A 15984-nucleotide genomic window follows, 5' to 3' on the forward strand; every position below is an offset into this window, starting at 1 on the left:
TTAATTATTCAGGCTTTGCAACTGAGGTGGCTCCGTGCAGTATGGGGTTTCACTCACAATGCCATGTTTTAACTACACATGCCCAAATACACACACAACACACTGCCAGTGGAATCTCAAATTGCTTGCTCAGATTTCTACCATGCATGGTTGCAACGTTTCCTCTGAGCCACGTAAATGTCTCCTCATCCACTGCCTGTTGAAGAACCCCCACCACCAGACCCAGTGTCTTTTTTTAGAGCAGGGAAAGACAAATGAAGCCCGTTTTCTTCCTTCAGGGAGAGAAATGTCAAGCGCCTCAGCATTACTAATCTGAGGGTAACGGGGGAAGACATGGCTGTCAGAATGGGGAGTTGCTGCGTTGACGTGCAGGGGAAAACCTGCGAAGTGGCCCTCAGGCTGCAGTCACGTGAATTGAGTGCTGCATGATACATGGATTTTGTTTACAGCATTCTCAGTTATGTTTGCAATATTGACAGAAAAAAATACATCTACACTGTGTGCCTGGATTCTCAAAGATAATATCAGACTGGTTTGGGACAATTCTGCAAGGGATAGTTTTGGATTTTTTCTTAAGTGGGATTTTATGAGACTTATTTATAGTCAATGTTTTACCTACAGTAGATGACAGTCAGCATGCCAGTTTGGAGAAGCAGGTAGGAGTACCGGCACGGATGCTAAGCAATGTACTGCTGTTGTAGGGGCTACACAACAAAACATATTTTAGTCACCGAAAAAACTGCGGCCACCTACTCTTGTGTTCCGCAAGGTAAAATTCCTTTTTTTGTCAAAGGAGTCTGGTGGCTTTAAAGAGAGCACAGATGGATATAAAGGCTTCAGTTCCTGGTCAGAAAAGGGCTGTCTGACGGCAAGGTAAAGCGGTGAAAATATTCTAAATATAGCAAACACTTAAATTGATATTGATTTTTTTTTAGGTGGCCTAAATAGGTTTTGCTTAAGCAGTACATTGCTTAGCTTCTGTGCCGGTACTGCTGTCTGCCTCTCCAAGCTGAGGACGTGCCAACCGCCATCTACTGTAGGTAATACACTCACTATGAATAAGTACCTCATGTAACCCCACTTCCAAAAATCTGAACTATCCCTTTAATTGAGAAATATGGCTTGTAAACAGATTATTTTGTTAACTGTTCCAGTTTAGGGCCAGATGAGATGGAGATCCTGCTCCAGTTCATGTATGGGGCAATTGTGGATCTGCCACCTGGAGCCAGTGCCAGGTAGTGTATGTGAACAGACTGTCCAAAATTAGAATGCAGGCCCAGAAAACAACCTGACCTGTATTTGGTGTCTCCTGTTCCACAGTCAGGTGGTGTTGGCAGCCGACATGTTGGGTTTAGAGGGGCTGAAGGATGTGGTGGAGATGGTTCTCACCCGAGACTACTGCCGCTTCTTCCCAAAGGTCAGCTATACATAAGGAAAACTAGCGGATATAAGAGATGGAAAAAATAGATTTCATAGGCTTTTTACCTTTTCTAAATGTACTGTGTGTATGTGCCAAGTAGGTTCACATGTGTAGCAATCTCGGTCTTATGGCAATTTAGCCTCTAGAGGCCAATATTTCTGTAGTCAGTGGATATCTGGATAACAGAGTTGATACTTTTGGTGGGTGTTTTAGTTACAGACGACATTTCGGCCAATCTCTATAAACATATATCTGCATATGAATTATTCATCCATCTTTGGAATAAAAAAAGTCAACAAAATCAAAAAATCAATAGAAATTGATACACAATATATTTCTCCTTCGTTCGTATTATTATTTTTTATATACTTATTCATCTTTACTTTGTATGATGTGATCCCCATGCCTTGCACTCTAAACACAAAGTGTCATTATTGCACCCAGTCAAATGTTATTGGTTCTAAATTATTGTTATTATTTTTCTACTGATAAGTTTGCAGTCATAGTTAAGGTATATCAGATCTTCAGTGTAGTGATCCCTTGTAGTCCAAAACAACAGTGATATAGTAGTATGTGGAGTATCACAGCTGAAAACAGCAAGAACAGATCCAATTTATATTCCTTTGGCTTTACCCTTGTTGATTTTGTACAGTGCCTGCATGCTCAATGTCAATAATAATGCTGTTTCACTTGTATGAACAGCTTTTCATTCCCATTTTACCATGTGCTAGTTACTTGATGTATTGTTTTTCACTCCAGAGCCCTCAGTGCATCTTTAAATTACTATACTAGTCTAAATTCCCCTTTTTCTTTTCCCCTCATTGTGTTGGCAGCCAATTGACGGTGTTCAGAGAACAGTTCTCGAGTGTCTGTCCCTCACGCATGCCTTAGGCCTCCAAAACCTCCACATGCTGTGTAAGAGGTGAGTGTCGGTTGTTGCTTTTCTTTAAATGTTTCACAACTTGTAAATATAAAATACATTATGTACGTAAACATTTGGAAAAGTCACTACATTTAGAATTAATTGTCCTAAAATTAGAATTTTTGTCAAACCTGACCTTAAACGTTGCTTTTGTAATAATAATAATAAAAAAATATTCCAATCTGTCACCATTCTTGCCACTGCAGGTTACATCAGGTTCTTGTTGCTAGGTAACCAGCCTGTGGGTTCATACTTCTGTGTTATTAAGAAGCCTAGGGTTGTTGTTAGTTGTATAATGGAATTTGCTTTAATGTGATTCAATCCACCAGTAAAATGTTATATATATTGTGATTCTTTAAATCAATTACTCTTTAGGCATGAAAAAAATCTACAAAAGGCACTATTGATCAATTTTTTTCATAGATTCTTGTTGTTTTAACTTAAAATGAAGTTGAATTTAGTGAATCATTCTTCAATGTAAAATTGCTGTTTGGTAAAAGATACTTCATAGACACAATTACTAGTATATTGCATTGCATTGAGAAGCTTGCCTATACACTTCATCAGATCAGATTTAACTGGCAACCTATACACTGTCATGTCTTTATATTTCAGTATGCTGCACAGCTTTTATCCCTTTTCTTTCTATTCATTTGTGTGCACAAACTCAAACATTTCACATTGAGTTCTCCAGTAGCTGGTTTTTGTGCACGCTCTTGTGCTACTGCAGTGAGCAAGCAAGACGTGTGTGAATGTAGGTCAGGGGGATAGGATGTGAGTGAAGCTGTGAGCTGGCTCTGATTTGAATGTGTGTGTGTGTGTGTGTGTGTGTGTGTGTGTGTGTGTGTGTGTGTGTGTGTGTGTGTGTGTGTGTGTGTGTGTGTGTGTGTGTGTGTGTGTGTGTGTGTGTGTGTGTGTGTGTGTGTGTGTGTGTGTGTGTGTGTGTGTGTGTTTGCTGGAGCTGGGGGGACGTGGCCTTGCCATGTTGTCTCTGCTGAGTCTGATAAGTCACGCGAATATGGCGGTGGCTCGAGCTGCGCTGCTCTGTGCAGCAATGCGTTACTGGCCTTCTCATCCTCACTCACTCTGTTGTTCCCTCAAGCAAAGCTCTGCCAACCTCTGCTTAGAGCCTCAAAGCCTGAGACTCCTCAGGGTTAAACTGCAGAAACGTAGAAAAGACCTCCATGAGTTTTTTTGACTGATTTGGAAAAATTGTCAAATTGCCCAGAAACTGAGCTGTCAATGATCCAAAAGCAAAGATATTCTATGATGTGTATTTTCAGGTGGGTTGCTGATCATTTTGTGAAGACCTGGTGCGAGAGAAACTTTTCCCTGTTGTCCCCTGAGCTTCATGTAGCCTGTCTAACAGCTGTAACTGAAACCATGGTGAGTTCCCTCCTCCCTGAATCATCAGCAGTACTGTATTCATGTAATTTCACAAATATTATCAACCCATTCTCCAGTGTTTTTCCACAGGAAGGAAATTCGAAGATAATCTAATCAAAGATGACCTTTATTGAATTCTCAGTTATTAAAGACAGACTAATTTAGGAATAGGATGTGGATGTAGATAGATGGGGAGTGATATAGCCTTGGAATTGATAATTGAATCTTGAGTCTGTCTTTCATCACTATGAAAGAGGTTGAGTGTATTATGTGAGTAAAGCAAGACAAATGTACTATTGTTCACTTTTGGCAAGTATTGAGACTCAGAGCTGGCCAAGAACCATTACAAAATTCTGGGACTTCCTCCACTCATCAATAGGTCCTGGGCAGAAATAAAAGACTGCTTTTATAGAGGACTATGTTCATTCGACTTTATTTTGTGTTTTCACCTAGAGAGTTTTTTTTAGCTGATAGATGTTTCCATTCAGACTGTGCAGAACGCAGTAACCATGCTCTGTGGCACTGAGCAATTGATTGGCAGTCTCCCAGAAGTCAAGTGGGCCCAACAGGTAAGGAGTCTCGCCACAGAGCTTCAGGAGGAGAGCCTTCATGTCATTGTCCAGCATCTGCCCAGAGTCATCCACACTCAGGCCTTCCAGGACCTTTGCAGGGTAAGGCGCTAGTGTAGCCATGCTAATGCACTCTCCTTTACTGTGATGACCTTGCGACATATTCAGCTTCGGTTTCTATGGTTTTTTCAGTGTCTGTTACATGCCATTACAGAGGGAACAGTTTACCCGTGAGCCAACGTTGTTGAAAAAGCTGTGTTCGGCCATCAGAGAAGGTGTGACCGTGGACAACTGCTGTGATCTTTTTGCTGCTGTGTACAATCTATGTGGAGATGACATGGAAGAGGACTCTCTCCTGGAGAAAGGAGAGCAAAGACAAGAGAAGGTAAAATGAAGCAGTACTCTGTACTGAACTTTTGTCTTTTCAAAAACAGACATGTTACTGAGACCATTAGGCTATGCTCAAACCTAATCTGTGTAGTGCGGTTTCCCATTTAGTCCTGTTCATAAAGGCCAGTTAGAACACTACCAATCAAACCTGAATGCTGACCAAACAACCACTAAAAAGATGACTTTTGGTCTGCTTCTAAGTAGGGCTGCAGCTATCAATTATTTTAGTAATCGAGTATTCTACCGATTATTCCATTGATTAATCGGATAAGAAATTCTTAGCAAAAAATACTTAGTAAACAGCAATAGTAAATAAAATACAAAAGACAGGATATACAAAAGAAAGGTTTCCTTTTTTAGAAAAAGCAAAAAAATGTTATTGCCAAATTCCAAGACCCTTAAAAAAAAAAAGTAAATTTTTTTTTTGTTAATATTTTTCACCCCCCTTCCCCTTCAGTATCCAGTGCAAAGCACTGGATATGCAAAAGAGCTGTTCACTGACCAGAGGGTAAATGTGACGGTACAAAGCTTACAGCAGGGCTATTCAACCACACTGTTCTGGGGGACACATTTTCAGAAGCCTAATACACAGTGAGGAGAAAGAATAAAGAATGCAGACATCACCGGCATGATGACGTCATTCACGTGCATATTAAGTGGCCATGCTGGGAGGAGGAGCTGGTTTGTCTCAGGCAGCAGCTAAATTTCCAAAGATTAGTAGCAAACTAATAAACAGTTAGACTACAAACCGACAGCTTTCATTTTACCTTGTTGGTAAAACATGGCTATTTGCAGAGTAGCATGCTGTAGGCTAGTTGTGTAAAACAGCGCGGTAGACGAGAGCAGCAGCCATTAGTTACCTTGTGTCGGGTTTGGAATGGTCGAGTACACTGGATGTTTTGTTACAGAGCTTAAAATGATCCCAAACTTTGTCGTTTTCTCTCGCCTGTCTCTTCTCTTTGACCCTCGCTATTTTCGTCTTCCTTCATTTGTAATCTGGTCCATCTCTAATCTGGGAAGCATCAACCTGTTATGTGCTAGTATAACGCTAGTAATAATCCTCCGTGGGGAAACACAGTGAGCCGTACAACCTTAATTACATTGATTTAACGAGGCTTCGAGGCAAAGAATTTTGCTTCGAGGATTTTTTTGTAATCTAATTATTCGAGGAATCGTTTCAGCCCTACTTCTAAGCAATTTGATTAAATCCTAAAACAATAAACAAATCCATATGCACCTACTAGCTTTTGCCAGAGCTTTCAACTGCTGCTCCAGATTTTTCTCAATGGACGAAGTTTGGACTAACTAACTCCAACTATCTAACTTCAGACTTTTTTCTGGGAATCCCACCACTGTTGATCCAACAGTGGTGGGATTCCCAGAAAAATTTACTTCCTACTATCTAACTTCTTCTGCAGAGGAAGACAATAACATGCGGTTGAAACCTCTGTAAAAGCCATTAAGTGGACCTTAAATTATGATTTTTGTTTTGTATCTACCTGTTGTTATTTAAGATGGATAAAGTCCACTTCATTTTTTAATAATGCTTATATTAGTATATTATATTATTTATTTATAGAGTTGTGCTGAATATCATTTTTGGAGATTTCGCTACTAATCAACAGAATATTTGAAGCTTCGGCAGGGAGAGAGGGTGGGTTTGTGCAGCATGACTCGGGAGCAGTGTTGGGGAAGTTACTTTTAAAAAGTAGTGTTTGCTCGTTACTTCTTAAAAAAGTAATCCTTTACTTAGTTACGTTACCCCCTATAGAAAGTAACTTTTTACTTTACTCGTTACTTTTACGTTACTTTTAAAAGCAGGTGCCTCTGGCAGAGACTGAAGTTAATTATACAAAAGCTATCTTTAACCATAAAGCCAATCTATGGTTTATCAGTGAAGTGTCTGAACTAGGCTACACTGCAGATTCTCTACTCACAGAGTGACGGCTGATTCATTATGAACGAGTCCAGCGCGGGTTGAATGCACATCGGCAGGTCATCGGCGTTACACAGTGTTAATGTGTAATGTCCATATCTACTTGTAGTACTGGTCGCGCAGCCACGATGGTCCGTGCATTGTCATAGACACATGCAGCCTCTTTTCTGGGAGTCCTTGCGTGTCCGTATGACCGACACAAGTCCACAGCGTTCAGCTGCGTGTAGCTTAGTCTATGTATGAGCCCATGTCCACCGAATCCATCTGTGAGGTTGTCAGCTTTGTGTCTGCATGACATGCTCTGTTTGTAGGACGGCCGATTTAACTGCCAGTCCTCAGCGATGTAGTGGCATGTGTCACATAGCTCTTTGCTCAGAGCGGCGTCCAGTAAAAAGCCACGAAGCTAAAAACGCTCTCAAAAGTTAGCGTTTGCTGCAGCATTGCTCCGCTACTACCAGCCTCTGTCACATACCTTGTGGAGCTTGTGAGCGCGCAGCTCAGAAGGCAATGTCGCTGTCAAATCTGTCCCTGGGAAAAGTAACGTTGCGCCGAATTGAAAAAGGAACTACGTTTCGTTACCAAATTTTCAGTAGTAACATGTTACTTTACTTTTTCCCGAAAAAGTAGTTACGTTACTGTTCGGGAGGGACTCTAGACAGTGCCACACCAGAGAGTAGAGACATTACCCATGGCCGTTCACTGTGTTTACCTTCATTAAATCACCTGAAAACTACACCAGACTGCTATAGTCCTCTGTACTAGGCTGAGATTGACAGCATAACGCTGCAGTATGCTAGCCTGCATGCACGTTCTTTCAGCCTAACATCTATATCTGAATATCTGAACAGTCGAATATTTGTGTCCAGCCTTATTTATTTGTGTGCATTGTGAACTCACATTTTACAATCACTAGAAAAGTTAATCTCACAAGCACAGTGTACTGGCACTGCATTAGTCACTGGAATAAGAATAAGCCATAATGGCAAGTATGTGTGAACACATACAGGGGATTTGACCCTGGCTTTTTGTTGCTCTCAAAGTACATTCACAGAAATAGACATACAGCTAAATGCAAGGACAACAAAGCCGAACAAGGTAAACCTTTTGATACTACGTACCATATTTATGACTAACCAAAACTATCCGAATGGATAAGTTACCTGTACATGTAACTTAAGTTTGTAATAACTCAGGTTGAACCCTAAACAGACTAGAATTATATGGCAACAATGTTTTTCTTTGTTCTTTTGTGACTGGACCAAATAAACCAAACTACAGGTGTGGACACAGCTTTACCTTTCTGTTAGAAATGTTTGCTCTCTGTCAGTTTCTCTCTCTCCTTTAACACAAATTACATTTGAAAATCTTTTCTAACAACCATTACGTCCTTTATTTCATTCTGGATGCAGGGTAGCATACAGCTTTGAAAGAGCAAACTCCATTTTAGACCAAAGCATGCACCTTGGGGTCAATATGTGTTTAGGGTTGGTCTTAAAGGGATACTTCACCGATTTAGCATTCAGCTTTGTATCAGTAGAAACCCGATAGTATTTCTGAATGACCGTGCCTCCCTCCCTCATGTCCCCCTGAGACGAGAGATTTCTGCATTTGGAGCCTGGAAAAAATCTTCCGATGACGTAAAATGACAATTTTTGCGTCATCGGAAGATTTTTGGGCCAGAGGCAAAGGACTACAGCCAGTAGTAGGATCTACTTCCGGTGTTGTCCAAACACGCCACAGGGGTTGGACTGCCGAGTCCGGGCCGAGGTATTCCGAATGAAAACGACTGTCAGCCATCTTGAATCTTCGCTAAACAGGCTTTCGGTTTCAGCAGAAAACATTTACAACAATTATCTGCATTCAAACTACCGGACGTGTTACCACCGGGATACATCGGTACAGATCGGAGAATATGGAGGAAACGTTATTACAGACGCAATACCGGCACACTACTGAGCTTCGCACGGAGACCAGCGGTGTCGCTCATTGCCGCTAGCCGGCTAGGGGACATCCTCATCGGCTAGGTGGAAAGCTAACGCTAGCTGTCCACCTGTCCCAGCCATCCTGCTTGCAAGTGTCTGCTCATTAAACAACAAGCTGGACTACATCCTCCTTCAACGAAACTCCTGCTGTGTTTTTGTTGTTGTGGAAACATGCCTGAACAACAGTGTACGGAACCGGGACTATCCAGCTACCAGGCTGCTCTCGCCGGCCCATGGAGGTGGGCTGTGTTAAACGGACTGGTGTAGAAATAAAATCCAACTAGCTACTGCTAACTGCTGGTGGAGCTTGTGACTGTTAAATGCCGACCATTCGACATTCCACGCTAATTCACGGCTGTGTTTATACTCTGTGTTTAGCTACACCAATTCAAGTATGCGTTAGCTGAACTTTACGGATCCTGCTTGCAAGTGTCCGCTCATTTAGACCACAAACTGGACTACATCCAACTTCAACGACACTCCAAACGTGTGAGTTCAGAGACTGTGGTTTTTGTTGTTGTGGAAACCTGCCTGAATAGTGTACCGGACTGTCTAGCTACCAGGCCTGCTAGCCCTCCGAGCTAGAGATGCTCTGTCGCCAGGTAAAAGAGGTGGGCTGTGTTAACACCGAGTGGCGCAGAAATGTGGTGATTTGTATCCATTTAACTGCTAACTGCTGGTGGAGTTTGTGACTGTTAAATGCCGACCATTCTACATTACACACTAATTCACGGCTGTGTTTATGCTCGGTGTTTACAGCCCACCAAGCGCTAATGCTAGTATGCGTTAGCTGAACTTTACGGAGCCTATAAGTGTGTGTACTAAATGTAGCCTGTTTCGTATGTCGTTTTTATATAATGTCGTTTTTATATATGTTAAATGTGTAACACCACTTGAGTGTATATGGTTGAAATGACAATAAAACACGGTTGAGTTGAATGTAGACCTGTTCGAGTTGTGATTCACTCGGATCTTTAACCCGAGTCTTTTAAATTGACTCACGAATCACGAGTCTCTAGCATCATTAACCCGGTTCAGTTGAGTCCTACTACAATTCAATCTAACATGACAACAGCGGCACACACAAACCTCTTGCAACATTAGCTTCTACTATTCCTAGCCATCTTAGCTGCAAAAAGCTTTATAACTTAATTTCGTAGTTAACAGCAACTCCACAAGTCAACTCAAGCGCCTGAGTGAGCATGTCAGTACCCGATCCGTTCCACCTGCACAATCCGTTCTGCGCATGTGCAAGATGACACGTATGCCATGACGTAGGCGCAGATGATAATGCTGCGTTCATGCCACCTCGAAATAACAGGCACCGCCCCACTGGTTACGTTGTTTCTGCAGCTAGATTCAGTCTAAAATAACGTTAAGTCAAACTTAATGGGAAAAGCAGGCTACAGCTAAATTAAGACATTATAGTAATAACAATAAAGACAAGTATTGAGTGATTGTATTTTAAATGAGCACAAGTAAAGTAGAACTGACGTAACAGCTGTTATATATGTTAACGTTTATTTTCAAGTTTTATTTTGAGGGTCTTTAGTTTACATGCTGTCTCAGCTAGCGGTTAGCCGAATTAGCTGTTAGCTAAACTAACGTTAGCTTAACTGTCGAGGCTAACGGCAGACCGCTGCAATCAGCTAGCGGTTAGCCAAATTAACCGTTAGCTAAACTAACGTTAGCTTCCTGGGGGGTGGCTAACGGCAGACCGCTATAATCACCTAGCGGTCCGCCGAATTAGCTATTAGCTAACTAACGTTAGCTGGAGGCTAGCGTGTGAACATCTTGCGCATGCGCAGAACGGATCGTGCAGGTGGAAGCGGTGCCGTTATTCCAAGGTGGTTGTGGAATGAACGCAGCATTATCATCTGCGCCTACGTCATGGCATACGTGTCATCTTGCACATGCGCAGAACGGATTGTGCAGGTGGAACGGATCGGGTACTGACAGAGCAGAGAGACAGTCCCGACCCGCAGACTCAGAGCCGGAAGCTCGCAGACCGTGGGATTCACTCGAGAACTCACGAGCCCTCGATGACTCGTGAGTTGTTGGTGATTCATGAGTTGTTGATGACTCGTGAGTTCTCGCGGGAGTCAGAAAATCCCGCGAATCAACTGAATCAGCCGGCTACGTTGTCATGAGTGGATCTGATTCAGACGAGCGAGCAGCGAGCGAGTGCAGCTTCTCCTTTAGCTCAGGGTAAAGCAAATCAACAACAAAAGCCATTCTTTCACTTCTGAAATAACATACAATGTTCTGCACGTAGCCTAGCTAGGCCTACTGTAGGTTTGGTGTATAAATGTAGTATATTAAAATGCAATTAGGTCGAGCAGACAGTCCGAAACATTATAAGCTCGCCTCGCTGACAACTCGTTTTTTTTTTTTTTTTTACTTCACAAAACTTTATTATTCAAATACAGATGCACATACACATTTAAAACATACAGTGCATACATGAAAAAGGGGCGCATGGAATTTACATTAAAGAGATTTTAAGTCATTGTAAATGTTCAGAGTCCAGATGGCTTTCTTATTTGTCAGTCCTATTAAAGTTAAAAAATATAATTCCATGTCATTTTTAAATGAATATTCGGTTTTCTTTCAGACCATTTATATTTATGGATATTTTTTTCAAATAAAATTAAAAGATTCTAAATGAAAACATGGCATTTTATCCAAATCAAAAGCTCGCCTTGGATGTAGCATACAATACTGACTCAAGTGATTCAAGTGACTCGCACAACCCGGATCAGTTTAGTGAGTGACTCAGAATAACCTGAATCCTAAAAAGGAATCGAGTTTGCCAGGCCTAGTTGAATGCCTCTGTCGGTCTGTCAAGCGGTAGGCGTGGCTTGGGAGTGGACTCAAAGCAACGAAGCAGGTGCATTCTGGGATTTGGTGTTTTTCATCCATATAAGACCAAAACACATTTTCTGGCTTTTCTCGGCCTAGAAGGCACCAATTTCAATTTTTTTTACACATTTCTACTACATAAGTGACCCAATTTAAAGATATATTCAGCTTTCCAGCGGTGAAATATTCCTTTAATGGCTCAGCATGAGTTGTCCAACATGGCTTTGCAAACCTGCTCCTAATAAGGGACTGACGCTACTCTGCTTTGGTATGAAAGGATAAGCAAGGATTTCTATAATGACTATCAAGTTACTATAACATAGTTATAACCCTATAATAGTTAGTGCTGGTGACCTCTGGGGCTTTTGGCTCTATATTTATTTACTCACAATCACAAATATGCATGTACATTATTATTAGCTTGTATACTAGGGCTGCAACTAACGATTATTTTCATTTTCGATTAAATTGTCGATTACTTTCTCGATTAATCGATTAGTTGTTTGGTTTATAAAATGTGAGGATCAGTATTTTCCAAAGCCCAATGTTGTCCTCAAATGTCTTGTTTTGTCCACAACTCTAAGATATTCAGTTTACTGTCGTAAAGGTGTGAAAATATTAACATTTATAAGTTGGATTTAGAGAAAAAAGAATGTCATTAAAAATGACCCAAATCGATTATTAAAACAATTTGTGATCATTGTAGTAATAGTTGACAACTAATCGATTAATCTTTGCAGCTCAGTTGTATACTAGGGGTGGGAATCACTAACCTGACTCCGCCAGATGGGTTGCTTCGCATTTGCTCGGCATATCCATCTGGGAACTTTCCGTTGGAGAACTTTTGGGTATATATAATGGTTAGCTGATTGGATAAACCATCTGTCTATCACCACCTATGTTGGCGATAGACGGGCCAAATCAACCAATCAGATCAAATTCTTGCCGAAACCAGTCAGGAGTAGAGCAAAAACATCTTTTCCTCCGAGAAAACCCTCCAGTGCCATTTTTTGCTCTTCTTTCAATGAAGGAATACTTTCTAATTCGGATAAAACTCACACCTAAACCCGCCTCAAAACCAACACTGATTGGTCAGTTGTTTGGCGAACGGCTCCAAATTTTCTCCATCTCAAGATGCCAGACTCATCTGCGAGTAGAAAACTGGAGCTCGGTCTCACGAGGCTAGGGAATCACAGGGTACCACATGATACATGGCACTAGGGCTGGGTATTGGACTAAAATTTTGATCGTGACTTTGATACCGGTTCCTGAACGATACCTTTTCTATACCAGTTTTATTTAAAAAAAAGAATTTTAACAAAAATGCCTGCATGCCTCTACGACTTGTAACGCTACACAGCCAGTCACAAACATTATTAGAACTCGGTAGAAGCATGCTGCATTCTTATTGGCTCACTGATGCGGATGAGATTTACTCCTTAGGTATTGAAATTTGGTATTGAATGACAAGGCATTTTTCGATACTCGATACTAAGGAGGCAATTCGGTCGGTGCCTAAAAAGTATTGAATTCGGTACACAGCACTACATGGCAGACAATCCCACCATACAGAAATTCTGCGATAATTAATATACTGCTGGAAAATCCTATAATGATACATAACAGTATCGGTCTAACTCATAGACTGTTACAGTCTATGGTCTAACTATGAGTACAAAATTCCTGTTAAAAGGTTGAGAGCAGGTTTTCTCTTTTTATTCCAAAAGCCTTACTGTTAGAAAACAGCACAATTAACTTATGTTCAAGTTTCCCTCATTCATGTGTTTAAAGCGCTACCTCCAGGATCTATGAAGTAGCAACTCTGGGAGCAAGAAAAACTATTCAGAGCGCCTCGCTTTATTAATACAAATATCGATATTTGGCGCCAGCGTATCAATTCTTTTATCACACTAAGGACAATGACATATTGTCATATGTATATTTTGTCCCACCCCTATTGAACAGTTTCGTGAATTGAGCAAATTAGGAAAATTAATCCTGCAGTTTCACCACTTCTGCCACACTGTCCGCCATGTGGAATTTCATTTAGTACTGTCAAATTAGAAGGACCACATAAGAATTTTAACACTATATTAAGACTAGAAATTAGGGTCTAATTTAATTTATTTCTCTTTATTTTCTGTGAAGTATAAACAAATTGTGAAAGATAGATCAAAGGTGTGTTCACTGCTCTCTTATTAGGCCTACATGCAAACATCGGGCAATGTGAATGTGAGAGAAAGCTATTTGTTCGTTTAAAAAAACAAGTCATAGCAGTCAGTAGCATAGTAGGTCCTTGCCATCATATCACATTGCCATACCTTGGCTTTTGCTGAACCAACACCCCTGGCTTTCACGCCCCTACTCCAATCTTGTTTCGATTTAGAAGCATCAAATGACGACTCAGTTATCGGCCAAAACACATGAACGTTGATTATAGCTTCCCCTAGTGGCTGATCTTTGCAAATTTCGTGCAGAGCATCGTAGTGCGATCTTGAACAATAATCTCATTTGCTGATAGCTTTTAAGTTGGCCGAGATATGATGAAGTTCGTGTTTGGTAGGTAGCTAGGAAATTTTATTTGGTCGTAAAGTGCGCAACTTTTTGAAAATTCTTTTGATAACTTTTGGTCAGGTATATCTGGAGATGCTAGGTACCAGGTTTCGTGCAGATCGGTCGCATGGTCTAGGAGGAGTTCGAAAAAGTTGGTTTTGCAAATAATGCGATATTGCGAAAAAAAACTTCTTCGAGATGGGCATGGCCAATATCATGTGATTTAGCTTGATTCAAGGAACACGGGGATGCAAGTGTTTCTAATGTGCGATGAGTAATGTTATAGGCAAAAACACATTTGACGTCATTATAGCACCACCTAGTGTTCCACATGTGTAATTTTTGGTAGGTGAGGTCCATGACCAATTGTAAATTTACCCTGTAAATGTAAAGTTGTTCACATTAGTGTAAGTGGTGAATCCAAACTTGGGTCCCATAGGCCATGCCCACTTTGACCAAACAGTACCCATCAGTCAGTAGGGGTGGCCTCAGGAGTGGCCCTAGATGGTACCCTCCAAAGTTTGTAAAAATCAGATGAGCCGTTCATGAGATATAAACTTTTTGTACTTGTAGCGTCCCCTAGTGGCCAATTTTTGTAAAATGTGTGGGGGACCTCCAGAGGGTCATGGCAAACAAGAATCTAAAGTTTCACGTTGATAGAATTTATTTTGGCCGAGATATGGCAAAATTGGTGTTTTCATAGATGGCTATTTTGTGCGTAATATGCGCAATTTTTATCCTATATAAATTCTTTTGATAACTTTTTGTCAGGTCGGTCTGGAGATGCTACATGTCAAGTTTCTTGCAGATCAGTCGCACGATCTAGGAGGAGTTCGACAAAGTAGGTTTTTGATAAATTGTGATTTTTTTTTTTCACGCATAAAAGTCTAGGTGGAAATGGCCGTGGCCTATATCAGGAGATTCACCTGGATCCAGGGAACAAGAGGATATTTGGTTTTTGAATGTGCGATGTACGGTTTGGGAGTTATAGGGCCAAATGTGTTATAGTGCCACCTAGTGGCAGAAGTGTGTTCAGTTTTGTCTCCGCTGAGGATGCAGAGCTTTGGACCAGTCCTGAAAATGGCACCCCCCCCACCATGTACGGTTTAGGCTGTAGCGGGAGTTTTATCAACGGAAGAATAATAATCTCTAGAAAAACAATAGGGTTCCACAGCCCTGCTCTGTGAACTGCATAGCTTCGCTACCGTTGTTCCTACAGCCTCGGGCTTGGACCCCTTGGTAGTTGCATTATCATTACAGACCCACCCTGTATCATCCATAATAAATGTTTACTGACATCTACTGGTCATAAAACTTAACTTGCCACATAAACCTAACAACAGCAGTTAATTAACATAGTAGAGTTTTGATTAGATATGCTTTATGTGACTTTCCCCTGGAAGAAAATATAAAGATGAAATTAAATGGCTGTCCCAGTGGCTTTACTGGTGTTCTACTGCCAACCAACTGATGCACCCAAAAGTTGCCCCCCTGCCTATAACCTTATAGGCTACTCAAATAGAAATACATAAAAAAAGGAAATATGTAAATACAATTTCTTTGCCTATATAGCGACTTAATTTTTTTCTCTCAAAAATACTGTTCTGTGGTGGTGGCATTTCAAATCTGATGCCTGCAGTGCAGCGCTATAGGAGAATCAATTGACACGCATTAAATGAGGCGCATCAATTATCAGTTCCAGTGTGTTTTGCTCTTCGTAGCTTTTAGAACCACTATGTTGCCACTTGCCAGTAATTTGGTGCCCCCCTGCTATAAACCTTGTGCCCTCCTTGGATATTTGTTTGAGCGCCAACCATGGATGTGGCGCCGACACTGATGCTACTTACTTTGAAAACTTTGGAAACATTGTAGCCTACTTCTACATTTACCTAACAGAGAAATGTTACTGGTTACGTTGCCGATTCAGATTTTACTCATTAAATATAACAATTAAAATACGATGC

The 15984-nt window shown here is 41.0% G+C and overlaps 1 protein-coding gene across 5 annotated transcripts in view; it reads left to right on the forward strand.

Moving 5' to 3' along the window:
- The window catches only part of btbd8 (BTB domain containing 8), a 48049-nt gene that overhangs the window by 19018 nt on the left and 13047 nt on the right, over nt 1-15984 (forward strand). For 3 of the 5 annotated variants that reach the window (XM_039810386.1, XM_039810388.1, XM_039810389.1), the window contains 6 exons: nt 1155-1235; nt 1321-1417; nt 2254-2342; nt 3626-3728; nt 4217-4399; nt 4512-4682. In XM_039810386.1, the coding sequence (XP_039666320.1) occupies nt 1155-1235; nt 1321-1417; nt 2254-2342; nt 3626-3728; nt 4217-4399; nt 4512-4682 (724 nt within the window). Of the gene's footprint in view, nt 1-950; nt 1041-1154; nt 1236-1320; nt 1418-2253; nt 2343-3625; nt 3729-4216; nt 4400-4511; nt 4683-15984 lie in introns of those variants that run through there. The other 2 variants (XM_039810390.1, XM_039810391.1) reach the window with 2 other exon arrangements.

This window comes from Perca fluviatilis, chromosome 9 (assembly GCF_010015445.1).
Source record: "Perca fluviatilis chromosome 9, GENO_Pfluv_1.0, whole genome shotgun sequence".
NCBI classification, from domain to species: domain Eukaryota; kingdom Metazoa; phylum Chordata; class Actinopteri; order Perciformes; family Percidae; genus Perca; species Perca fluviatilis.